General features: G+C 41.0%; 1 protein-coding gene across 1 annotated transcript in view; it reads left to right on the forward strand.

Moving 5' to 3' along the window:
* The first annotated feature begins 3,165 nt into the window (after window positions 1-3,165).
* The window catches only part of LOC129187427 (GRIP and coiled-coil domain-containing protein 2), a 33,915-nt gene continuing 9,493 nt past the window's right edge, over window positions 3,166-27,587 (forward strand). The window contains exons 1-17 of the mRNA XM_054786680.1: window positions 3,166-3,349; window positions 3,799-3,861; window positions 3,978-4,062; window positions 4,141-4,211; window positions 4,278-4,382; window positions 5,632-6,124; window positions 7,345-9,179; window positions 10,054-10,114; window positions 10,352-10,452; window positions 10,565-10,663; window positions 13,122-13,241; window positions 14,544-14,708; window positions 16,521-16,625; window positions 17,004-17,166; window positions 25,125-25,225; window positions 25,307-25,384; window positions 25,495-25,632. Of these exons, the coding sequence (XP_054642655.1) occupies window positions 3,344-3,349; window positions 3,799-3,861; window positions 3,978-4,062; window positions 4,141-4,211; window positions 4,278-4,382; window positions 5,632-6,124; window positions 7,345-9,179; window positions 10,054-10,114; window positions 10,352-10,452; window positions 10,565-10,663; window positions 13,122-13,241; window positions 14,544-14,708; window positions 16,521-16,625; window positions 17,004-17,166; window positions 25,125-25,225; window positions 25,307-25,384; window positions 25,495-25,632 (3,789 nt within the window). The 5' untranslated portion in view covers window positions 3,166-3,343. The remainder of the gene's footprint in view (window positions 3,350-3,798; window positions 3,862-3,977; window positions 4,063-4,140; window positions 4,212-4,277; window positions 4,383-5,631; window positions 6,125-7,344; window positions 9,180-10,053; window positions 10,115-10,351; window positions 10,453-10,564; window positions 10,664-13,121; window positions 13,242-14,543; window positions 14,709-16,520; window positions 16,626-17,003; window positions 17,167-25,124; window positions 25,226-25,306; window positions 25,385-25,494; window positions 25,633-27,587) is intronic.

A 27,587-nucleotide genomic window follows, 5' to 3' on the forward strand; every position in this document is an offset into this window, starting at 1 on the left:
TACCTAAAAAAGACTTGTGTTTCACTGATACATGGGTGCTCGCTGAGTATCTACAGCTTGACTGATGAACTTGTGCATGTGTGAGTTTCTGTGCATGCACTTTGTTACGAGTGTATCAAGCACCTGCTTCGCTTGAGTGATTGACTCAGAAGAACTCGAGTCAGTAAAAGGAATCGGATTTCCCATCACTGGCACACATTATCATCATCAGCCCCCTACCCCAAAGTCACCTTCCACTGATTGGTAGGAAGTGGAGTACACTAGAGTGGAGGGCCAACAGGAGAAGTAAAGTGGGTCAAGAGAGGGATGACAAAGTCATCGTTCCACACTCTTCAGTGGAACGTCAAGTCCATCCTTTTTATGCTAGATGAGTTTTTTCTCTGCTCTACCTCTCCATCCTAACTAAAATGTATATACTTGTCGAGTCCCCCTAGAGCAGGGACTTGAACTACTTGACTACTTGAACTTCCAAGCAATCCAACTGTGCTATGTACGCTCATCTATCATCCTCCGAAGTCCAATAAGGACTTCATTCAGGCTTTGCAGATTTTGTGGCGGACATTGCGCTCAACTCAACCGTTTTTTAAATTATTGGTGATTTTAACATTCATGTACCGTATGCTGCCCCACTATGGCCCTGGTCAAGGAATTCTTATATGGTTTAGATTCTTTTAAACTTACTCAAGCAGTTTCTGGCCCGACTCATGAGAAGGGTCACACCTTAGACCTAGTTTGGTCTCATGGTCTAAATGTTTGTATAAAAGAAATATGTAACACTCAGATAGCAGACCATCTGCCTGCACTATTTAATATTACATTGACACCATCTCCCCAAAAAATTACTCCATCCACTGCGTCCATCTTTTTCTGCTGCTTTTGATGTCTCACCGCTACCGGCAGAAAGTGTGTCCCCTTGTACAAATGTCGATAAATTGACTTCACTCTTTAACTCAACTTGCACTGCCATTTTAGATAAAGTCGCTCCTTTAACAAACAGGCGGTCTAAACCTGCTACCGCGGCTCATATGCAAGTGCCGCCGAGCTGAAAAAAGTGGAAAAAGGACAAATCGGAAGTCTATCAGGTGCATGTAAGAGAATGCTTATGAAATTATCAGAAAGCTGTCAAGTCTGCACAGACCTAATATATGTCCAACATTGTGTCCAATAACAATCATCTCAGGTTCTTTGTAATGTTTTAAACAGGAGTGTAAATCCATCCAAATCTACTGGAGTGGTTCTTTCTGCGTCATTATATGATGCGAAAAGTATTGTTCTTTTTTTATTGACAAAATTTCCACCCGTCGATCTGTAGCCATTTACTGCACAGCGCCAGATCCGTGTGATGTTTTTGTATGCACAGCTGTACTCGAAGACTTTAGCTGCTGCTATTGTCCGAGCTGTCTAAGATAGTCCAAAGTGTAAGACGTCTGGACTATTGTAACTCCCTTTACTTTGGCCTTGACCAGTCTTCCATTTGTAGACTTCAACTGGTCCAAAATGCAGCTGCTCGCCTGCTCACAGAGAAAAAACGTTACGAATACATTACACCTGTGCTTGCTTCAATCTGGCGGCCTGTTCTTTTTAGGATTCAGTTTACGATTTTATTGCTTGCTTTTAAATGCCTAAATGGGATAGCCCCCTCTTATTTAAGTGATTTGCTGACTTTGCACACTCCTACTAGAGCAGTGAGGTCTTGCAACTGGCAACCAAGCCTGTTTTACATTGTCCTAGGACTAGACTGAAAACAAGAGGAGACAGAGCTTTTGCAGTCACAGACACTAAATTATGGAACTCTCCCTTTGCAAATTAAAACTGCTCCTTCTGTGGAGTGTTTTAAATCGGCTCCAAAGATGCACCTTTATACACTGGCTTTCAAGACAAGCTAATTTAGACATTTTTGTGTATTCATTTTATTTTATTTTATTTTTTATTGTATCAAATGTTTTAATTGTTCTTCTACTTGTTCGTATTGATTTGATTTTATTTAAAAACTTACATGTTTTCTATTTTGGCTATTTTATTTTGGCTATTTTATTTAATTTGGATTTTCTTGATCTGTACAGCACTTTGGGGCGGCATGAACTGTTTTAAATGTGTTTTATAAATAAACCTTGACCTTGACTTTGAAATATATTATTAGATATTACACAAATTAGATTTGTCACCTGTAACATAAATCTAAGATGTGGATGACGTATATTGACCTACACCTACAGTACATCTTTAATGCACAACATGTATCAAAGTAGGCCCCACATCCTTCAACTGGGTAGAAAAAATTTGGACACCCCTGCCCTAGAGAAAAAGTAGTCCGGTTCAGTATGAAGTCTCAGGGTTAGTTGACAAAAGAAAAAGAGAGAAGCTACGAGGATCTCGTCGCCACATAAAGTCGATGAGGCCATTCATCGCTCTCCGAATAGCAGCCAGTGACAGTTCTTACCACAAAACCATCCCTGACTGACAACTTCGAGTTGGGGGAGAAACACGACAGCAAAATACTGCACGATACCCAGGGAGGAATCAAGGGCGGGGTTGTGATTGATGGCTGTGACCCGGTGCGGGGGAAGAAAGGCATGGAGACAGAGCTGGTCTCTTCTAGAAGAGACAGGGAGTCAGCAGAGCAGCTGCCCCTCTGCCCACTGTATCCCATCCTTGTCAGGATGAGAGGCATCTCGCTAAGCTCTCTCTGTCAGTTCTTCTATCATTCTTGTCAAAACAGCCTCCATATTCAGTAGATGAAATTGGACCCTACGTGACAGGAATACACAGAAGCCCAGCTAGAGCTAAGTTTTTTTTTTCTTAGCAAGAAGCCCGATTGCAGCATGATAGTACATAGTGGCATGGTTATGGATCATAATTTACCTCAATATAATGTATTTCTGATTCATGCTCAATATAATTAAAAAAATATTAAATTGGATGTGAATTATATTTTTAAATAATGGATTATTTTGTTTCGTATGTATTTAATTATTTATTAATTTATTTTATTTTCCATATAGTTTGTCAATAAGAATTGACCGCAGATGACAAATTATGTTCACACAATTCCACTATACTCTTGTTCAAACGCTTTTGCTGGCAGAGTCAACAGACGCTCCTTTAAAAATTCTATTGGGAGTGTGACGTATGATGCGCCGACGTCACTCAATTGACGTATGCGGAAGCAATCGACTCCAACCATATAGCTTTACTCTAGCGCAAAACTGACAGTTCTGTCGCATTAAATCTGCAAGGAATCGGACATTGTTACATGATTACTTTTTCACTGTGACCCAGGGACTCTACGGCGATCACTTATTGCCCGCAAGAGGAGCTAAAGGCTACCAAAAAACAGACTGAAATGGAAGTAAGTTCATGGAATTAGCTTCAGCAACACTCACAGCTGCAACAGTAGTAACATAAACGTACCGTTTTTTAATTGAAATGACTTACCACAGTGAAGAGTTAGACAATAAACTTAGAAATGTAGTCAGCAGCTATCTTCAATTAGTTATAGTTCTTTTTGTAAAATAAAAGCAATATCTTCCTGGTTAAACGTGACAGTTGTGTTTGAGAAATAGCAGCCATTTAACGGCAATGTGACTTAATTTTGCATTGGACTGAAACTAAAATGACGTGAAATGTTGTTATATTAGCAAAAAAATAAAAATTGAATTAAAAGCATGTGAACATGAAAAATGGCATATTAGTAGGACTTAAGTACAGTAGTGCTTTCTGATAGGCATGACCTAATAACTAATATTCTAATTCTAATGTCATAACTTATTTATTTTATGTGACACTTTGCTTTCACAGGACCCTGTTGGCACAGAAGCTGAATCTGTGGTTTCACCACCAGCTGATGCGCCCAAATCAAAGGTATTATTTGCAGTTTTGACCAAATGTATTATACCACTGTATATGTAGACATCAACGACACCGGTGACACATATCAGTATTTTGAATGACACACTCTATTCATGCGGATCTTTTAGCTGAATGCACTGTCCAAAGAAGATCTTATCAAGTTTGCCAAGAAGCAGATGGCCGCGTTCCAAAAAATGAAAAGCAGATGTGCAGGTAACTAGATGATTATTTTCAGGCTGAAATGAGTGAGGTTTGTGTTTGTGCAGTTTATAACCTGGTGTGCCCTTTCAGATTTGGAGAAAGAAGTTGCAACCCTCAAAGAGCATTCCAAAAGCAGTTCCGATCACTCCTTGTTGATACAGGTTTGCCAATATATTTTGTGAGTGCACTCTGTATTTTGTTTGTGCTGTACGTGACGTGTGTAACAGGAGCTGACCGAGAGGATGACTGCATTATCACTGGAGAAGGCGGAAACGGAGCATAGCCTTGCGTTGTCTCGTAAAGAATTTGAGAAGGCCAAACAGTTAGCCAAGGTAAACTGAAGTTGTGGATACTTAAAAAAAAAATGTACTCAGATGCTTGTTGTTGTGTATTTCTGCAAGTTGTAAGGTCATATGATTTGAGCAACAAAATGTAAATTCAATGGTGTAAAAGTGTTTGCACCCTTCCTGATTGTTGTTTTGTATTTTTAGAACAAACCTTTAGCTCAAATCCTTAGTAATACCAAAAGCACAAAAACGCAAAAATATGACAAAGTGCCCTGTATAAGAGGAAATGTTTAAATGTCAGCAGCAAAAGCAAAATACGTGGGGGCTTTTTGTTGGTTTAATGCCTGATTAATCATGTCTTTCACTGCATTGAGAGTACAATTAGTTCATTATCTCCAATTTCCACAGGAAACGATGATGCACCATCATTTACATTAACTGGGTTTGTAGTTTTCTTAGGTTTAACTTTCGGTGACATCTCGAATGTTGTTAAGAGGTGTAGCTTCTCCGGAGCACACTGCTCACTGCTGCGGGTCGTAGCTTCTCTGAAGCCCGGTGCTTGCAAGCCACAGCCACTCCTGGTGCAGTTGCTCCGAAGCCCGGTGTTAGCCGCTGCTTGGCCAGGTGTGAGGCTCAGGCACTCCGAGGCCTGCTGCCAGCTGCAGATGGCGCTTATGGTGGGGGGTAGCTGTTCCGGGGCTCGGTGTTAGCCTCTGCTTCTTAAGGCCGGTGCTAGCGGGAGATGACGCCTGTAGCGAGGTGTAGCTTTTCCGGAATTACAGCGCAAATCCAGTCTATGTTGATGTGAACGATATGTTTGTTTTGATATTGTGCTTAAAAGAAATATTGTTATTTTAAAAATATCAACATACTGTATCACCTAGCCCTACAGTGGCATGACCTTAAAAAGATGGTTCATGCTGGAAAACCTCCAATGTGGCTGAATTACAACACTTCTGCAAAGATGAGTGGCCAAAATTCCACCACAGCGCTGTAAGAAACTCATTGCAAGTTATCGCAGACGCTCGATTGCAGCTGTTGCTGCTAAGGGTGGCCCAACCAGTTATTAGGTTCAGAGGGCACTCACCATCCTTTTTTCAAACAGAGCCATGTAGGTTTGGGTTTTTTTCTTCCTTAATAATAAAACTGAATTTTGTGTTCAGTTGTGTTGTCATTGACTAATATTTAAATTTGTTTGATGATCTGAAACATTTAAGTGTGACAAACATGCAAAATAAGAAATCAGGAAAGGGGAAACATTTTTTCACACCACTGTAACTCTACTTCTGTGCAGGATGACGTCACAGAGCTTGGTCATGTGATAGAAGACCACCAACGAACCATTGGCATGCTAAAGCTCAGCATAGAGGAATTGCACAGTAAACATCAAGAAGAAGTGGCATATTTCCAGAAATTACTGAAAGAGAGAGAAGACCGTGATAAGGAGACAGAAAGCGAGAGAGAGAAACAACGCCTATCCGAAGACGCCGGTGTACGTGATGACCAGGAACATGACAAATGCCGCCTGAAAGTTCAGCTTCAGGCACTTCAAGCTGAACTCGAAACAATCCAAGAGAGAAACTCAAAGGAGATCGCAGGGCTACAGGAGAGTCACCAAATTGAGCTGACTGAAGCCCAGCAGGAGGTGGAGAACCTGAAGGAAGAGCTGGGTCAGAGGAGCCGGCAGCACGAGGAGGAGCTGAGGGCTCTTGAGGAGGACTGTGAGGTAGAGAGGGAGCGTCTTCTGCTGCTCCAGGAAGAGCTGACTGAGCAACTAGCTCTCAAAGGTACAACAAACACTCATGTCCTAGGTTTGAAGATTTCTTGTTTGGGGTATTCCACTAAAAGAGGAACAGGGGACAGTCAGTAAACCTAACTTGGAAATTGTTTGAGGTTACAGATGTAATCTCATCTGATTTCATTTATATACGATAGTTTGATAATAAGGTGTATGCTGAAAGCTGGTGCCAGCTACCTATACAGTGGTTTGTACAGACAAATATTATCAGGTTGTCAATAGTATTAAATTTTTGTTAAAATCTGATTATTTTACTAGATTAGATTATTTTTTGTTCTATTTTGAAATTATTTCTTTTACTTGTTATTTGAAGTATTCCACTATTTAATTGTGAATGTGGAAAAATGTTGGACTGTATTCTAAAAAAATATACTTTATGTCCAAATGCTCGAAGCACAAAAATGATCTATACCAAAAACTATGCCTGGGCGATATATTGACTTATATAATATATGTATTGATTAACTACATTAAAATATATACAGTATATTTAAAAACCCTATAGTTATTTTTCGTCTTGGTACGTTGCACCCGTTGGCCCCAGAAACCTCCATGGCTTAGTGTATTTTTGTAAAACAGGTGGCACTTTAATTCTGAAGGGAAATAGTGGTTACTTTTTGTTACATTTTTGAGCAAAAAAAAAAAGCACAAAAATGTAAAAAAAAAAAAAAAAGGAATAAAACTCGTACAGCATAACACACATGCAAAGGGAAAATGCTGCAAATTAAAAATGCTTCAAGCTGCAGGATCCAAAACAAATGCAAAAGAAAAAGGCTGCAAAAGCCCAAAACACACACATAAAGAGAAATGCTGCAACTTCACAGAAGAAAACGAAGACGTTATCCAGGCTAACAGGGGCGCCAGACCTGACGGATATACAGTACATTTTTAAAGGCATTAGCGGGAAAGTTGGTGGAATGAAAAGGTATATTTTTCTTTAAACGCTTGGCTGTAAAAATCATTTTCCCGATAACATTAGAAAATATTACGTCTTAAGTCGCCGGCTAGCTTCCATTTTGTTATGTGAAGTTGCAGCATTTCTCTTCATGCATGTGTTTTGGGGGTTTGTGGTGTGTGTGTATGGTGTTTGTGTATTTTTGTTTATGGATCCTTTCTGTGTTTGTGCGTTGCTGCACCTTTGCCCCCACCAGACCATCTCAGGAGTCACACAATGAAGGTTTCAAATGAACATCACCTTTGTTTCTCCAGACGGCTACCTGCAGGATGTCCAAGAAGAAGAAGACGAGGAGTCTGGCCGTAGCTCAGGAATCGCCAAGATGCTGGCGCTGTCTGCGTGCAGCCAAGCCGACTCCAGTGAGGTTGATGGTGAGGCGACAGAGGGCAGACAGCTGAGAGCGGCCTTGGAAGACCTTCAAGCTCAGAACACCATGTTACAAGATGAGCTAACCCTGCTGAGTAACGTGAAGAGCGAGCTTGAGTCGGAGCTGGAGAAAGTCAAAGAGGAGTTTCAGATGGAAAGAGAGGAGATGGATTTCAAAATCAACGAGTTGCAGATGAATCGGGAGAGTGACCCAACAACAATGACCCAAAATCTCATGAAGGCTGACACTGAGACGACTGGATCACTTGAGTCCATGCCAGTCCAAGACCAAACCCCACTGAATCAAGACGAGCAAGAGAGGCTTCGGTCCCAGTGTGAAGCCTTGACCAAAGAGAGGGACTCTGCCCTGGCTGATTTCCACCACACGAGGGACATACTCAAAAAGTTTGAGACAGAACTGGGTCAAAAAACCAACGACTTTGTTCTCCAGTACAAAGCCATGAAGGAGCAGGGAGCAAACACCTTACAGAACCTCCAAGACAAGATAGAGCAGGTCAGCCAAGAGAAGGAAGAATTGTCAGCCAAAGTCAGAGAGGTTACAGAAGAGAGAGATATTCTTCTGGGGACTGTGCAAGACCTAAAAATGAAGAATGAGGGTGACTCTGCTGACCAGCAGCAACTCCAGGCTTCTGCAAAGCAAGAAACAGCTTTAGCACTTGAGTCTGTGGAGAAGTTAACCAAGCAGAATGAGGAGATCCTCTCCCAGCTACAAATCAAAGAGACCATGGTTGAAGAACTGAGTGAGATTGTGAATACACTGACCGAAAAGCGAGACAGAGCACAGTCCTTGCTTCAACACCGAGAGGAGGAACTGCAGGAGCTTCAAAATGAAAAAGCCAAACATATTGAGGTACTGCTGGAGGAGAAGGAGGCAGCGCAACTGCTGAGAGAAGAGACCGATAGGCAGTTGAAAGTCTTGAAAACAGAGACGGAGACGGAAATGCAGGTTTTGAAGGAGGCGAGAGACAAGATGGAGGAAAGCCTGAAAGAGGAAGTGAGTAGAATGGAGGAGGTTGTGTCCTCGCTACAACTGACTTTCAAAGATGTCTCCGCAGACAACGCTTGCCTCCAGCAAAAACTGGACGAGACGTTAATTGCACTTTCCCAAAGCCAGGAAGAGCGGGAACTTGTGGGCTCCAAGCTGGCGGCTGCAGAGGCTCAACTGGAGCAGCAGTCATCCCAGAAAACTGATCTTGAAACCATGGTGAATTCTCTGAGAGAAGAAGCTGAGCTCGCTCACAGTACAATGACAGAACTGGAGATCCGGTCAGAAGCACTTAAAAACACCAAGGAAGAAATGCAGGACCTCCAAATCCGCTTAGAGGAGCTGGAAAAAGAGAGAAACCTGTTGAGGAGTAGTCTTGAAGAGGCTCAAAGGGAAAGAAGGTTGGACGAGGCGATTCCAAACGAGCTCCAGAGTTTGGAGGAGGAGAGGAACATGTTGAGAGCCAACCTACAGGAGGCACAGAGGGATACTGAAGGGCTACAGAAAGATCTGCACGATGTGAGGATGCTCAGTGAGAAGCTGTGTGCCGAGAATCATACGTTGCAGGGCCGAATCCATTTGATGTTCCAAGAGAAAGAAGAAGATGGAAAGTCTAACACTGAGAAAATGGAGCGAGAAAGTAGAGAATTTAAAGAGCAGCTGATGGAGAAGGACACGCTCATATCTCAGTTAAAGTCCGAAATGACTGCTCTGCAGGTCAGTGAACTTCTTCATGTTCCCTCTAAATGGAAGTTGATGTAATGGATGCCAGCTGGTGTGGCTGTGCAAGTGTGTGTTAGTAAACCTCTCTCTCGAATCCAGGGGTGTCCAGACGTTGAAAAAATGAAAAGAGGCCACTTGGATGTTTTATACAGTAGACATACTAAACATACTAAAACGTAGTAGTGGACATACTAAAACGTTATATACTGTAGATGTTAGAAAAAAACTACATCTCAGCTTTGTGATATAGGTGGAAAAGTCTGTTAGAATAGGATTGCGATGTAAAATGTTCCTTTGTTAACACAGGTTGCAGAGGGAATGGTTCAAGAGAGACTCTTAACAGGCCAGTGTGTGTAATGACGCTTGTACACGAAGCTGACAATAAAGTATACAGCTTGAACTGTCCACTCTTTAAAGTTAAGTTTGAAACGGACCAGAATGAAACCATGTCTGTGTGGCTCTTCCGTCCCCTCCCAATTCTCCCTCCACTCATGTGTGTTTGCTAGTCTTCAATAAAGGTAAAAATGATATAAAATGTTAATTTAATTTGCCATTTTAATGTATTAAGCTTTGTTTTCTGCACGTGAAGCTCGATAAAATGTGTTTTATGTTGACATTTTTGGGTGTCTGCAATGGATTAATTGGATTTACATTATTTCTTATGGTAAAAATGGATTTGTTTGTTGTTGTTGTACATTTTGGTTATTGTGGAAGGGAGTAATGGCAAAAACTGAGGTTCCACTGTATTTCTGTCATTTTAAATGCTTGCCCTGCAGTTAGACATGTTCTGCAACCCTTTTTATTGTCTCTTGTCTCTGAGTATGTTATCTATTTTCCTTACCTTTCTTTGTCCCTGTTATTTTGACAGGATTCTGCCAAATCAGCATTATCCGAGGAAAGTAAAGTTGTGGAAATCTCACAGAAGCTAGGTATGGATGTGGAGAATGTGCAAAAAGAAATAGGCATTTTTTTTAGTACTTTGTTGGGTGCTCCTTTGATTTAGTATATTTTTGACGCACTAGTAATTTCTGCAAATCATTTTTGAAATATCCACCTCTTCCTGTTCCAGTTTAGTGCTTGATATATTTTGTGGTTTCATTTTCTTGACGTACATTTGTGCAGTCAAAGTCCATTTTCTGAGAATTATTGTTGTGTTCTACTTTCAGCTGAATTGGAGAAGGCCAACAAAGAAAAGGATGAGAAGCTCAACAAAATCAAAACAGTGGCCGTCAAAGCGAAGAAGGAGCTGGACAGCAGTAAAAAAGAGGTAGAATGAAGGAGTTGGAAAAAAATTGCCTCAGCTCCCAGGTTATCACATCAGAATGTAGAAAAGCTACATAAATATAATAAGCATAGCATATACAATTTCCTCATTTCAGGTTGTCACCCTCAAGGAGGAAATAGCATCTCTCAAAGCAGAGCGGGATAAAGTGAACAGTTCCATGAAGGACATCATCCATGCCGCTGAAGTCTACAAGGTTGGTCTTGAGAGGGAATCTGGGGCTCTGACAAACTACCAGTGAAGTCTACAACACACGTTTTGAATTATTTAATTAGAAGGCTGAGAAATGGTTGTTTTATCAAGGTTGCGGTCTAAGATCCATCCTGTTTTGTCATAATGTCAAACCATCACATTTAAATCCATAGCAAAGTCAATCAGTCTTTGACTTTTAAAATAATGCACTAAAAACAAAGGAGGTCCTAACAAGCATTGTTCGCTCCGCACAGGCGAGGCACTGTTCACGATGATGTGTTCAAGGGCACTGCGTAGCTCTTAATGTGGAGGTACAATTTGCTATAAACACCCTCAAAATAATTCAACTTAAATTACGTGGTGTCTTTGAACGCAAACCCTCATTGCTCATAATAACACGGTTAAAGTGTGATTCAAGTAAAAAGTGTGTTGATACATTTTAGTTGTAGCAACAACAAAAGGAAAGAAATAACCCCTTATTAAATTTGCTAATTTATTAGAAGAAAAAATAAGTATTTGCTTTCATAACATTAAAAAAAATTTATAAATAAAATTAAAAGGTGTGTTGCTACAGTGTCATTTTAATGAATGCTCCTAATGAGACTACGGATGTTGTCCTGGGGGATCTCCTCCCAGATCTGGACCAGGGCATCACTGCGGTACCTGGATGCATGGAGGAGATTCCAGGAGACAGGTAGTTACTCCAGGAGAGCTGGACAGGGCCGTAGAAGGTCCTTCAGCCCTCAGCAGGATCGGTATCTGCTCCTTTGTGTAAGGAGGAACAGGATGAGCACTGCCAGAGCCCTACAAAATGACCTCCAGCAGGCCACTGGTGTGAATGTTTCTGACCAAACAATCAGAAACAGGCTCCATGAGGGTGGCCTGAGGGCCCGACGTCCTGTAGTGGGCCCGACGTCCTGTAGTGGGCCCTGTGCGCACTGCTCAGCACCGTAGAGCTCAATTGGCATTTGCCATAGACCACCAGAATTGGCAGCTACACCACTGGTGCCCTGTGCTCTTCCCTGATGAGAGCAAGTTCAACCTGAGCACATGCGACAGACGTGAAAGGGTCTGGAGATGCCGTGGAGAACGTTATGCTGCCTGCAACATCATTCAGCATGACCGGTTTGGTGGTGGGTCAGTGATGGTCTGGGGAGGCATATTCCTGGAAGGATGCACAGACCTCTACAGGTTAGATAATGGCACCCTGACTGCTATTAGGTATCAGGATGAAATCCTTGGACCCATTGTCAGAACCTACGCTGGTGCAGTGGGACCTGGGTTCCTCCTGGTCCACGACAATGCCCGACCTCATGTGGCTAGTGTATGCAGGTAGTTCCTGGAGGATGAAGGAATTGATACCATTGACTGGCCCCCACGTTCACCTGACCTAAACCCAATAGAACACCTCTGGGACATTATGTTTAGGTCCATCCGGCGCCTCCAGGTTGCTCCTCAGACTGTCCAGGAGCTCATGGATGCCCTGGTCCAGATTTGGGAGGAGATCCCCCAGCACAACATCCGTAGTCTCATTAGGAGCATGCCCCGACGTTGTCAGGCATGCGTACAAGCACGTGGGGGCCACACAAACTACTGAGAATCATTTTGAGTTGCTACAATGACATTTTGGCAAAATGGACCAGAGTGCTGCATCATTTTTTCACTTTCATTTTTGGGGTGTCTTTGATTTCCCCCCTCTATAGGGGGATCATTTTCATTTCTATTAAATTATGTGGCATCATTTTTTTACTAATACATCACCCACTTATTATCAGGAAAGATATTCAAGATCATTTTCCCCCCAGTTTAGATCTGATGTGTTTTGGAAGTGTTCCTTTAATTTTTTTTTAGCAGTATATTTTAGTTCTATTGACAACAAAAAGATTAAAACACAACCTCTTATTAAATTTGAGTTGCTAAAATGACACTAAAAACTAATTTGAAAATATTATTATTTGAGAATATTAAATTTGAGAATTTATTACAATAAAAAAAACAGATGTTTGCTATAATGACAAAAAAAAAAAAAATTAAGAAATCATATTAAAAAGTGTGTTGATCCATTGTAGTTCCAGTGAAGACCAAAAATAACTGTTATTAAATTTGAGAGTTTGAGTATAAAATGGCTGTTTGCTGTAATGGCACAATATAGGGGCAGCTACATATATCTGGAAGCCAAAAAGCCATTTTTCATCAATTAGATTGCTTATTGGCAAGATGAAGCATCCTCATTCTGAAAGAGACTGAGTAATGTCACTCCCAGTAGCTTCCATAACCCCTGAATGCACTGCTCTCACCCTCTCACCCTCCCTCCAGTATAAGCAAAATCACTTGGTTGCATCTAATGACAGTTGTGTCCCTGACTCAAACGTAAATGCAGGTAATATCTCAAATGCATCGTTTTCCTTCACCGAGCTCTGTCAGCTCTTTGGTATGTGTCTCCTGTGTGCATGTGTGTGTAGAACCTCCAGATAGATTACGACAAGCAGACTGAGCAACTGGATAAAGCGCGAGAGAAGGCAGAGGTAGCAGAGAGACAGGTGTCTGACCTGACCAAACACCTCAACAGCTCTCTCACACAGGTAACACAACTACACGTTTCCTAACTAAAACACATACTGTATGACCATGGACAAACACACACTTCTCACACTGGCTAGTAAATCTACACAGTAGCTCTCACATATGTCACTTTCCATCTGATTTACAGTGACTCATTTCAGCCGGCAACGCTTGGCCGCGTTATGCTTGACAGAGCGGCACCCACAAATGGCCCATCAGATCTGAGTGGGTGAGCCCAGGAGAAATTTGGCTGATATAGACTGAATGCTCCTCTCCCCAAACTCATAACTGTCTCTTTCCTACAAGAGAAGCACAGGCAGCTAAATGGAGCAAAGCTTCCATCTGCCGCGCTGCCGTGTGACGCCTTATCCGAAGGAAGAGGTTTCTTTTTGCGCACGCTCATTGGTCTCACGGGGGGAGAAGGCAGACTGGAAGCTAGTGAGGGAATTTAGAGTACATCTGGACATCTCTGTTTACCAAACCTCAGTTTCAATGTTTGGCTGACAGATGATGAGAAGACAGCTGTTGCAGGTTCAGTGTTCCTTGCAGAGAGAGCCCACAGAGCCTTTGTCTGTCAGATTTGCATGAAAGATTTTCAACTCTTGTTGTTAACATTTAGAATATTTGCCCTCATTTGCATTTTCCAGGGGAAACATTCAATTTGTTTTTTTCAGCATTTAGCTTTCCAGTATATTGGGGCCTCAAACTCAACTTACCTAGAGGTTGCTGGAGGTGGCGTCTTGCCTGCATCAAGTATTCCACAAAATGTATAAAACATAATTCTAAAAATAAAATATGTTGAACATAGCTAGGGGTGCTTCCGGTTTCCCAGCATGTCTTGCGGCACTTGTGTTGTCAAAAGTTGTTAAAGTTTGTGTAGTTAACATGGTTGTTTATTATTCCCCATAGTTGTAGTACTCGTTACATGTCGTGCTGCCATTTTTGTGTTTGCACTGTGATTGTAGTAAGTGTTCTATCTCTTCATTTCACTGTGCAAGTTGGCTTCGAGTTCAGTGTTGGATATTGCTTGTCCAATGAAAGAGCCGCTTCCTTTAAGCAAGCTGAAGTACCTCTGAACACAATTGGCCCAGATGGCATGAGTTTGAGACCCCTGCAAACAACACTTCACCTGAGTTGAATGCATCATCACACACATAATAAAAACAAAGAATGATATGTCATATGATTTAGTTTATAAGCCTAATATAGGTAAGGCTATAGAAGTCTACATTTTAATCATTGTAATAATCCCCCATGAACTCATCTGAAAAAAAGTTACCATATACCAGATATGACATATGGAATTTTTGGTTGGTTTTCAGGTGGATTTGCTCAGCAGTGAGAAGGAGGACTTGCTGGCTGCCATGGAGACCTCCAGGAGCACAGTGAGGCAGATAGAAACTCAGAACCAGGAGCTGCAAAAACAGTCGGCCAGTCTAGACAGAGATCTTGTTGCTGAGAGAGCAATGAAAAAACAGAAAATCAAGGTAGGAACTCATCCTCTGTTTCTGAAAACACTGATAACATGAAATATTTATTCAAAAAATTGGTTGTATTATACAGTATTCAAAAGGATATTGCACCAATCATTCATGGGTCAAACGTTCATAGTGTCAAAAATGAAAAATAGTACGTAAAATGTCAATGGAATGAGTGAATGAATGAGGGGGCGCTTTATATGAAACTTTACTGCAAACTAATTCTCTGCACTTTGTCACTGATGAGAGAATATAAGAGCAAAAATCACAAGGTATTTTGTTGATCCCATCAGGGTTGCGGCAGTATTAGTAGCCAGTGTAAACACTAAGGCATATCATATGACACTATAATTTACATGCACAGAATACATAAAAAATATTTTACTATACATGTGAGATTTCTGTGGACAAATTATTACATTATCACTTTTTTTTGTAATTCATAGTCATTCCCAATAGCCATAACAGACACAAAAATTGCTATCAAACATTACAGTAGTCAGCTCGAACATCGCTCCCTCACTCTATCGTCTTTTCAAAAATTTATTTATAAACTATCGCTTTTTTGTGGTTGACTACAGCCGATATTATTTGTCAATAATATTGAAAGACAAGTCATGTAGTATTCTGGCCACTAGGCATCAGGAATGTTACATTGATGAGACTTTACCTTACATTACATTAACTTTCCCTGCACATGGAGTTAGCCATGGGTGCAGACTCCGACATGACATAATGAAAAGTTCTTCTCCCATTCCATGTGGAATTGACACGTTTTTGGCTTGTTACTTTGGCCTTCTTCCCCACTCAGTTTCAAATCCTTTCTTAAGTTTAGAATAAATAAATTGGAGGCTAACTAGTTAGCTTGGTAGCTTGCTATGCTTAAAGCGGTGGCCGTCTCTTATGTCCCTGCAGAGATTCCATAGTCTGTGCATCAGAGTCGTGCAATTTGCTGTAGACAAAGCCAGCAGTAGTGCATAAAGCCAGCAGTAGTGCATAAAGTGAGTTATTATGACTTATTATTGCTTATTATGTCTACTATATTACGTAATACAATTTTGAAGGTGACTATAGGGGTGTTATTTCATGTTTACAGGGATCTAATAATGTTAAAAAAAATATTTAGGTCAAAAACAGGTGTTTAATGCTCTAACATGAAAATATTCCATTTATTAATATTGAATCCTACTTCACGAAAATTCACTTATCGCAATCGGGTCTGGAACCACGAAAAAGGAGGGATGACTGTATGCAGTTAAAACTGCAGCTGCCTGTGATTATACATTTGGCCAGTAGGTGGTTTCTTGTGCACATGACGCTTTGAGAAATTAACCCTTTCTCGAACCAATTGGCTCAAATGGTACAATGGCTCATGAGGCGTCATCTCAGCGTTACTAATTAATATACAGTATACGGTACATGTGTATATATATTTATCACAGTAGAAGAAGCTTAATGTGTTCATTACATTACATTAGTTTGATGGAAGCGCTGCTGCCTATACCGGTATAAGTAATGAAGTGCTGGATGATATCAGTCTGAAAGCCAATCTGGAGAATCTTTAGTCTTAATTTTCCAAACGCACTCCTCATAAGCCATTAATATTCTCCTGCCGCATTAGCACAGTGCATAAAGTCAATAGTCCATTTTCTAATGGTATGATTTAGGCTTTTATTTGCAGTCGGCACCCCGTTTACGCTGGATGCCACCACCGACAACATGACAGTGTACACAACACAACAAACAGAGAATGTAAATAATGTTCATAAAGACAAATATCTCCATACATTATGTATAGTATAAGCTTCACATGTGTTTCAGGATCTTTCATTGGCCATGAAGGAGGTGGAGGAGCTGACAGCCCAACTCAGCAAGCAGCAGCAGCAGTCACAGCAGACTGCCCAGGAGCTGGAGCATCTACGCAAGGTGCACACATTCACTGAAATTCTGTAGCTTTTTAGACACTTGTGTCTCTCAGGAGTTCTCCAGTCAAGCACTGAGACTGGTGATGGCCGCCCTGCAGCTATCAGCAGTACTCTTAAGAGAGCGAAAGAGAGCGATTGTAGCCCTAAGCAAAGGAACCGCCACTGCAGTTTCCATTAGCCGAGACGTTGACAGGACACTGAAGTTTACACGAAGCCTGCCGGAAGGTCTGACTTTTCAATGTGGTCATGTTGTTAGTGCTGTCTGGACACATCATTGGTGGAATATAAGCCCTGGGTTTCTTAGCAGATGAGAAGGCTATTCTTCCACACAAATAAAAAGCACCGCCCTTCTAATTTACCATCTCTGTACTCCTTCTAGGAGGCGCAACAGAACTCTCTGCTAGACATGGAGATGGCCGACTACGAACGTCTGGTCAGAGAGCTCAATGCCAAAATCTCAGAGAAAGATGAGTCTTCCGAGGAGTTAAAGGCTCAAATAAGTAGACTCAAAGAGAAGGAGGAAACTCTCAAACAAGAAATTGGTATGTCCATGCTTTAATGTCTTTTCACTTAGTTGGATCATTTCTGTTCTTCACTACAACAAACTTTTAGTAAGGAAAAACATTTTTTGCCATATAGTCATATACAGTAGCACTTGTAGGGTTGCCAACTGTCCTTTATTTAGAAACAAAAGCATGCGTCTCGTATGGAGCTGAAAAGGGACGCCGTTTGTCCCTTACTATTGTGAGAATCAAAAATGGTTTGGAAAATGTCAATGGACTTCATGGACAGCAGCTTTCACAACAGCTTGCCACAAGCTAAGATGATCAATGCCGGCGTGTCTGATTGCTCACCTATCAAACTAATTGCCATTTGACTTTTCTGACATCTGTTTATTCTCTTTGCCTGGTCTATCACGCTGTGTCAACTTGGAAAACTTTAAAACTAAGTATCACATGACTGTCCTGTATCTATGACAGGCATTATATGATGCTAGATGGTTGTGCAGAGAGTAAAGTAATTGGAAAATTTAGTGGACAAAGAAAAGACACTACTCAATCAACTGTAACGAGAGAGACCACTGGTATGTAACAACTAGGGGTGTCACAATACCCGATATTGGGTTCACAAGAACACGGATTTAACAGAGTCACGAAACAATGCAGGTACATTTTGAAATGTTTTACAATTTTGCACTCACAACGAATGTATAATGCTTTTAATTATTGAACGTCTTTGCACAAATTGAAATAAAAGCTAAAATTTGGGTGAAAGGTGGGGTAAAACTAACCAAATTTGAAGTTAAAGGGATAGTTAGATAGTTAGATAGTTATTTTTTTTACATGAAGTTGTATGACATCCCCATCAGCAGTGTAGTCCATTAACAGCTACTTACCCCCTACTTGGTCTCCTAACTGCACTTCTGGCCGGATTTTGATGTTAAAGAACGTAGTTCTGCTTTATTGCTGAGGACATTTAAGTAAAAAGTTTGGCTTCTCCAAATGTGCGTTCAAAAGAGTAATACATTTGCATCACTAAAACGCCTGCTCAAAAAAATCACACCTTACAAAACTCTCTGCGTTGTATATGTCTCCCGCCGTATTCCTGCGCACTGTCAACTGTGCATTCATGTGTATGGGATGAACACACTCCCGGTAATACCACTTGTCTTCCGCGATGGAGCGCCGCGGCCATCTTCTTTACGTAAGTGTTCTACAGGGGAAGAAGATGTGAGGGTCCTCGACTTAGTGTCCTAAGCCGCTGTTAATGGACTACACTACTGATGTCATACAAATTCATGTCATTTATGTTGACGTGTAGTTCTGTAAAAACCAGGGATGCACCAATTTTGCACCATTTTCCATCCACTGTATTTATTCCTCCTCTTCTACTTCTTCTTCTTCTTCTTTCTACTTCTTCTTATTCCGCCTCATTTTTTGCCCGCTAACTCCTTCTCCATTTATTAACCAATTCAAACAAATCCAACATCAGAATGTTCATCTCACTCGGGACAAGTTTGCTAGTAATTCAAGACTTTTCAAAATATTCACACATTTCGTGTAATTTCATATTCACATCATTCATCACCTCTTACGCAAAGTCTGCTCCAGCCTACCTTGTGTTAACAAGCAGTATACAAAATGGATGGAGTACTCAAGTTTTTGTTAGTTATATGTCAAGCAGAAGATAAGGGGGTAACTGCCAGATTAACAGAAGACGAGATGAATAAACACACACCGTGTCTATAAATACACAGTGTATTTACTTACCTACATGGAATGACAAAAAATTTAATACATAACGTTGAACACGTAATATTAAAAATTACTTACAGAGCAGTGCATGATGGGAAAACGGCAAAAGAACCCTTCTATTAGCCATTCTGCTGAGTCTTCCGAAGTTGTATAGTTCAGCTAGTGGAGTCCTTGGTTCTTAATCAGGAGGTCTTGAGTTTAATTCCAGTACCAAGCTACTTTATATGGTACTATAAATAAAATTATATTACATCAGACGGAAGTCACTGTCCTCTAAACACTGCCACCTAAAAACTTAAGTAGGGGCGATGGTTGAACCAAGGAGACAGTAAACTCTGACTTTCGCATAACATTGATTTCAGACTGCAATTTCACGGTATCATTTCTTGAACAATGACAAAACGTTTTTGTTAAAGTCCACACAGCATCCCACCTTTTGCACAAAGCCTGCTGCAGGCTCCAGCATAACTAGTGCCTTTCCAAAATGGAGGCTAATATCACATGTTTTGAAGGCTTATGCAGCGATTGTGTTTCGATCTAACAAATCGTAAGTAAGCTTGATCAAATGTAGAATTTCTATAGCTTCTGCTTGGACATTAATGCCGCCGCAAGTGTAGAACTGCAATGGAAAAAAAGCACCCGCCGAGTGACGAGTGCCACTGGGAACACCAAGGTAGTTTAAAAGGTTTATAGTGTGTCTAAACACACTTAATGTGCTGTTCTAATTGTGCCTCTCGCACTGCCACGTCCATATACGCATATTAGGACTCATAGAAGCGATGACATAAGCAAGACAGTTTCTCTCTTAAACGAGGAATATCGTCACATAGGGGTGTCACGAGACCTGTGAAAGGTGACTAGATTTCTCATTTGGAGAAAAACTGAGAACAGGGCAGCCAGAAGCCAATCAGACCGTGAACTATGGCATCGCCACTATGAATGATGGATAATACTCGTAATATGAAAGTGGCAGTGCGTGCGGTAGGATTGGGAATGCACATTAAGTGCTTTGCGCACACTATTAATCTTGCAATCCAACAAACTTCAGTGTGCCAAGTGTCACTTGTTTGCTCGCAACATGTGGCTGCTTTTTTCATCGGAGTTCAACAGCTGCTGCGGTGTTAATGACCAAGCAGAAGCTGTAGTAATTGTACATTTGATCCAGGTGTTTGTCAGATCAAGACACGTCGATATTCAGACTTGTCTGAACCCTTAATCGCCGTTACCATTAATCACCATCAACATTTAAAATGGTTCTGTGACGACCATAACTCTGCTTCATAACACATTTCATACAGAGAGGATATCCGTGTTGAAAATATAGCGACATGGTCACTGTATTTAGAGAGTAGGGGTGCGCATTAAAAGTGAAAGGCGGGAAATGTTTCTTGCATCATGCATTTATTCTGGAATTAAAAGCAAGCGGTCAGCAAAAGTGTCCGCCGCAAAGGCGAGCGGGAGTGGAGGTCTGAGAGCTGTAAACCTCTCCACAATGCAACCCAACCCTTGACCAGCGACAGAGCCAAGAAGGCAGAGCTTGGACATACTTCTCTCTTGCCCTGCAACACCTCGCCTTTCTGGCGAAAGTTTGGCCGAGGGGCCATCTGTAGAACGTGGCTCATTGCAGAAATAAAACAAACAAAAACACAAAATAGAGCAAAAAAAAAGGCATAGTGTGACTAGAAAAAGCTAAAATGTTGATACTCATAACTAATAAGAACGAGGGCTGCCAAAAATAGCGTGCTTACGGCGGTAACTAATTAATTTAATTAATTATGTTCAATTTTTTTACCGTAATTAACGCACACGCATCATGGCAAGCCACGGCTCTCTGTTATGATGACAGATGCCAGCACAGTGTAGCTCCCCACAGAGTCTCTGATGCTCTTTTTAACTTTATTCTTACCTGAACACATCAACAGCAGTGCAATTCCCACACCGTATATGTGTCTCCAACTCCAAACAAACACGTCTCTATTCCATTCGTCATTGCAACGACACTTCCTCATTGGCACAAGACAGACCGTGAAATGCATTCACGGACACTCTGAACATCACAACGTCTTTATTATGCGCGTATGTGCTGTCTAAGTAAACAGACTTGAAAAGAAAAACAATAAGTGGATATTCTTATCACTCACTTTAACTCTTAATGCAGAAGTACAATTTTCTGCATTTAAGTATGCTCGGAAATCCCACAAAATTCATTCAAAACATGTGAATTCAACTTAAATGACGTGCCGTCTTTGAACGCGACTCCTCATTGCTCATAATAAAACAGTTCAAGCCTGATTCAAATATTCTGCAATTAAAGAAACCAGTGTTAGGTAAGTAGATTTTCAGACATGTTTGCCATCTCTTAACATGATTAAAATTTTCACTTCATTTGGCGCTGTTAATACATACAAATATACATAATCCTGCTCTGTCATTTGCACACATGGAGCACATGGATGCTCGGCATAGAGCATCCATGTTGGCAGTTCAGTCCAGTTAATCGTCCAGGTGCACTCCCAGGTATTTGTAGGTGTGAACCACCTCCACGTGGTCACCTTTAATGAAAACTGGTTCTGGGTGTGTCCTGTTTCTCCTAAAGTCCACCACCATTTCCCTGGTCTTGGTGGTGTTGAGGTGCAGGTGGCTTGCATTGCACCAGTGGACAAGGTCCTGGATCAGTTTTTTGTTCTCATCCTACTGTCCCGTCCTGATACATCCCACGATGGCCGTGTCGTCCGCGTACGTCTGTACAGGGAAAAGCTCAGAGTTGTACTGAAAGTCGGATGTGTACAGAGTAAACAGAACAGGAGAGAGCACAATTCCCAGCGGTGCTCCCGTGCTGCTTGTCACAGTGTCGGACCTGCAGTTCCCCAGTCACACGTACTGAGGTCTGCCAGTCAGGTAGTCTGTGATCAATGCCACCAGGTGTGATCCTACTCCCAGACACAGTGTGACATGGTGATTCATCATGATTAATAATTTTGAAAAGCACAATTAATCTGATTACAAATTGTAATCTTTTGACAACCCTAATAAAAACACTAAGATTTGTCTTTAAATACATGTATAATGTTTTTTTTATTATAAATCTCAAAGCACAGCTGGACAGCCCTGACTTAGGTAAGACAAAAACAATGACCTGGCGTTGTTCAACTACAAGCTGAAACTGTTAATGCTGACACCCCTTTCAAAAAGCCAGCATTTCGAGAAATGTTTGACAGACAGTATGAATTGCCTTTAAGAAAATACATATCACAAACAGGGTTGCCAACGTGGCGAGTTTGTTACATTCCAAACACTCTTGGTGACATATTTTCTCAAAAGTGACAAATCTAGCTACTTTTTGTGCAGGCATTGGAGATTTCTGTTATTTGGGGACTTAAAAGTGGAAGCACATGTTGACCTGCAGTTTGTGTTCCCACTGAGCAGCAACGGGTGATCCTGAGACGTCCGCACCGCCCCGATGGCAGTCACAAGCCGTTGGTGTGCGGTTAGCTCAGTGAAGCTCCACACATACATGAATCATGCATGCGTGAGGCGCGATTTTTTTTTAAATTTCCTGAACGTGGAAATACCATACATCCAAACATATCTTCCAGGCAAATGCTTTTGTGTGTATTTTTTCAGTGGCGAAAAAAAAGGAAAATAATTTCTGGGACAAAGATAAGAGGGCTTATAAATTGTCCACTTGCACCATGGATATGGTATAAGGAAAAAAAAAAAGATTGTTGTTTCTCAAATTTCTATCTTAATAACGTTTTTGGGAGTGGAGGGGGGACGTATATTGCTTGCGGCCGTAAAATGGAAATAGATAGAAATTTGAGAAATAACAACATAATTGTTTTTTATATAATATCCATAAGCCCTCTTTTCTTTGTTCCATAAATTATTTTACAATTTTTTTTCACCACTGGAAAAAAAAAAATACACACAAAGCATTTGCTAGGAAGATATGTTTGGATGGATGGTGTTCATCCATTTGGAAAAAAAACTCTAGCTGAATCCTCTAGATTAAGCCATCATTGCATTCATCGTCGTTTACATTGAAATATAACTGCATTTTATGTGTGTTATTTTATTGATTTTTTTGTATGTTACACGAAACCAGATATGATGTTTACGTCTGCGCTACTTGTATTACGTAAGTTTTACGTAGCTCAGTCTTGGTGGATGTCAAGACGATAGAATCAAGACTGGACAAGAGTCACTTATAAAATAAACTCCCAACATATTACATATATAAAGTATGGTTATTGACCATTTTTGTTCATACATTTAAAAAATAACTACCACAGCACGTGACGTCGCAGAAACGCTGTTGTAAAAATTAGCTAAAGGTGGAAGTAACTTAGTCCTTACGCATGCATGGGACCGATTGCGGTCGGGTGACACGGAACAATCCCACTAATCTGTATGAAAAAAAATCTGGATAGCCCAATGGTCAATGTGTAACGGATGTCAGCCTGTGAGGCTGTGCGAGTGTACGTTGGTAAACCTCCCTCTGTCTTCCTTATGAGTTGCACTGAACACACGGCCGACAGTCCGGGCTTTTCGTCGCGTGGTCAGCGCCCTCGCCTCCCATTACGACGGTCCTGTGTTCAAGCCCCGGTGCGGGCAGTGCGAAACAGGACGGGTTACAAATGACTTGTGAAGACACGCGCCCGCCATATTACCACTCACAAGAAACACTTCTCGGACAATGACTTATGTCAGAACTTGTGAGTTGTTAAGTCTGTTGTTAGTTTGTTACCCACTCACACTAAATGCAAGGTTAGTCTTTAGACTTAACCTTGTGCTTGAGCTTAGTCATAAGGACTCAGGTATGCTAAGTTTTAAAAATTCTGTCGATATCATACCATACCTGAGTCATAACGGCTTTACATAAGGGGCCGTGGGGGATATGTAACCAAACAACCGCGACTAGACTACTAAATAATTTGCGGTTGCTTGCAAATATAAAAAAATACTTTTTTTTTGTTTACCCGTATTTAAAATGAACCCCCATATGGAGACAATGTTTATATATTATTACATATTATATTACATATTATTCCTGTGGTTTTTGTTAAAATATATTTCTATATCAGAAAAAAGGTTATTTCTATTTCATAACACAAACAAAAAAAAATCAGCAAAATGTTAAATGATTTTAAAACTCGTCCAAAGTCACTCTTTTATGATTCATATTTTGTACAGACGAGAGCATAGTGAATTGTATGAAAGTAAGAAACAAAAAGTAAAGGATCATGACCATGGATTTTAGTGGAAAAAGGGATGGGATATGCAGTTAAAATTAAAATCTCTTTCTAGAGGAGTAAAACTATGCATTGCTATAGGGGAGTGCTGAGCCAGGGTGCAGAGTAGTATTTTGTCCTAAAGGCAATGAGAATTGGAAGGGGGAAAAGTACATTTAATATAGCCAAAAGATAGAGAATAACGTATCAAATCCTTTTTAAGGGACGAAGGTTGCGTTACTTGAAGAAATCGGAGAACCTCCCCGCTTTTTCATTTAAAATATAGATGTTCTGCGAGCCTCTTCATCTGCTTTGTACACTATGTACGCTGTGCGAATGTCGTCTGTTACTTACGAGATGTGAGTGGTAACACGCTCTCTCGTCAGCAGCTTGCGCGTGCGACGTATGATCTATCCAGATTTTTTCGTACAGATCAGTGAGCAATCCTCTAGCATCAGCAGGAAATATTTCCGTCACAGAGCGGTCCCACTCGAAACAAGTGCTTGTCGAAGGCTCCTAGGTCCGCACTGATTATGTTCCAACCTGAATCGAGGGAACGCAGACGCTATCTCAGCTGGTTGCTTAAATCAGACGGTTTGTAGCATATTCGTGATAATCGGCATAAAAATTGTCATACACTTTTAGACATGCTAGCTTAGCAGTAGTTGTAATGCTATCTTAGTATTTCAAGTGTCCTTTAACAACTAAGCATGCTCTCTTGTCATAATAATTATGCTTTGTCCTCAAAGCACTAGTTGTCGAAGTTGTTTACATAACAACATAACATAAGCACATAGTGTGTCTGCTGAATTGATAGTGTTTTAAATTAAGCAGGAAAGATGTTTAAAACTTTGATTTTGATTCTGTTAAGTTTATTCTGTTTATTTATTATTTAGCTTATTTTTGGGGGCGGGGGTATTTTCTTATTTCTCAGGAAATCAACAACCCTATTCAACAGTGTTCCTTTGTATTTCTTTTACACTCCTTTTGTGTTCTGTGCATTTTTGTGTCTAGACACTTTGAAGTCCCATTTGGACCAAGCGGCGGAGAAAACCTCCAAGATTAAACAGTTGCTGGTGAAGACCAAGAAAGATCTGTCTGATGCCAAGAATGAGGTCTGTTTTTATGTCTTCTAGTTGATTTTGTATGCATAAAAAATGTATTGCTGTTACACTGTTATGTTTTTGCGTATACAGGAGAGCTCTCTAACTGTGCTGCAGACCTCATTAAGAGGGGAGCTAGAAACTAGTCAGCAGCAATTAGAAAGTGCCAAAGTAAGACAGCCATTGTTTTCCACTATTCCCTCTGCTCTTCATTTTGACATCATATAATGCCACCAATGTAGCTTGTAGCTTCAAAGGTAACATATTTGTCTTTGTGCAAGATCGAGGTGTGTGGCTTGACAGCTGAGTGCTATCATCTGAAGGAGCAGCTCAGGTCTGCAATAGAGCAACACCAAAGAATCAGCAGCTCTCTCCAGCAGCAAATCCACAGTCTGCAGCAAGACAGAGACATGGTTAAGGTACTTCACAACTGAAATTCCTACTTGCTGTATCATGGCTGTTTTTCTCATGCTGTGATGCAAACGACTGGGCTCTTCGGCTACGTTGACACTGCAGGGTATGATGCCCAATTCGGATTTTTTATGTTGATGTTCACATTACCAAAAAAATGTGACCTGCTAATGTGAAAGCAAAGCATACGGGAAGTAAAGGGCTGGGCGATATAGATTATAGATACTTTATTGATCTCCAAGAGAAATTCACATATATCAATATAATTATTAAAATATCGGTATATCTTTTAAGCACCAGGCCTCGGGAGTGCCTGCGCCTCACACCTGGCCAAGCAGCAACTACACCTCACACCAGGAGTGGCCGTGGTTAGCTAGCGGCGGGCATCAGAGAAGCTACGACTCGCAGCGGCTAGCACTGTGCTTCGGAGAAGCTACACCTCTCACTAAGCACTATCTGCGGCAAACACCAGGCCAAGGAGTGACTACATCTAAGCCACATTTAACTGACCAACAACATTTGAGATGTCACCGAATGGTAAACCTAAGTTAACTACAAGCCCGGTTCATGTAAATGATGGTGCATCATCTTTTCCTGTGGAAAATTGAGACAATGAGCTAATTGTAGCCTTATTGCTGAGAAATACATGATTAATCAGGCATTAAACCAACAAAAAGCCATATCACCCAGCCCTAGTAAACCACGACTTTTGATGACGTATAGGTCAGATATATGGGACCTGACTGTTAAGACTGCAGTAGATCAGATACATATCAGATTTATATCTACATACAAATGAGGCTTGAGTTGCATTTGAAAAAATGGGAATTGTACTCTTCACACTGGCATGAAAAAAATGAGATACAGGTCACATATGAGCAAAAAAACTGGAATTGAGCTGCAGTGCGAACGTTGCCTTCCCGTGTAGAGAGAGAGATGAGACAAACGGCTTGTGTTTGTGTGTTTTGCTGTAATTGGGTTTTTGTGCTACGGGAGCTGAGTGGGGTGCGGATAGGAAGGGACGTCCAAAGTTCAGAGTTGAGCTTGCCGTGGGTTACAGCTGCAACAGTAACCTGTGTTAGGTATCGTCAATGGCTACGTTCACACTGCAGGTCAGTTCCGATTTTTTTGCTCATATGTAACCTATATCTAATTTTTTTTCATTTCAGTGTGAACAGTTCATATGTGGATATAAATCCGATATGTATCTGATCTATTGCAGTCTGAACAGTCAGGTTGAATATATCCTACCTACAGTATATGTCATCGAAAGGCGTGGTTTACCATGCGAGACTTGGATAATGGTACTTACCCATGTAGGCAAAATTCTTCTCGTCAGTGAAGCGGCTCCTGCCACCCACATGCTCCACGGAACAGACGTCGCAGCAAGTTCTACACAAAGTGCCATTGCCAATATTCTTCCTCTTTCTTCTTAATCTCCTACATGGAATCATTTAGTTGAGAAAATATGGAATCCCGTTACACAAAATCCTTGAAATTGTCAAACATGTTAAGGTGAGTGCACACCACAGCAGTCTTTACTTCCATAAACAAACGGAAACGCATGTTTTGCAAAATGCAATGCTTTTGCGCATGCACGTCACTTCGCGAGCGCTTTGCTTTCACATTAACAAGTTGCATTTTTTGGTAATGTGAACAACCACATAAAAAAAGTCAGATTTTAACAAAGTCCGAATTGGGCGTCATACCCTGCAGTGTGAACATAGCCAATATTAGGGATCTGGTTCTTGTGTGTGTGTCAGTCACCAAACATTACTGACACCTAGTGATCAGTGGAGAATACGACTTATCACAGCGTCTTTGAAGCCATCTTCCGAATACTTTTTACTAATAATAGGCCAAATTCAACCATGACACAGCATGATTTATTAATATACTTTTGAAAAACCGTGATAGACAGAAGCCACGAAATTTGAAGCGTATAGATTTGTATACTGTATAG

The sequence above is a fragment of the Dunckerocampus dactyliophorus genome, chromosome 9 (assembly GCF_027744805.1).
Source record: "Dunckerocampus dactyliophorus isolate RoL2022-P2 chromosome 9, RoL_Ddac_1.1, whole genome shotgun sequence".
Classification (NCBI taxonomy): Eukaryota; Metazoa; Chordata; class Actinopteri; order Syngnathiformes; family Syngnathidae; genus Dunckerocampus; species Dunckerocampus dactyliophorus.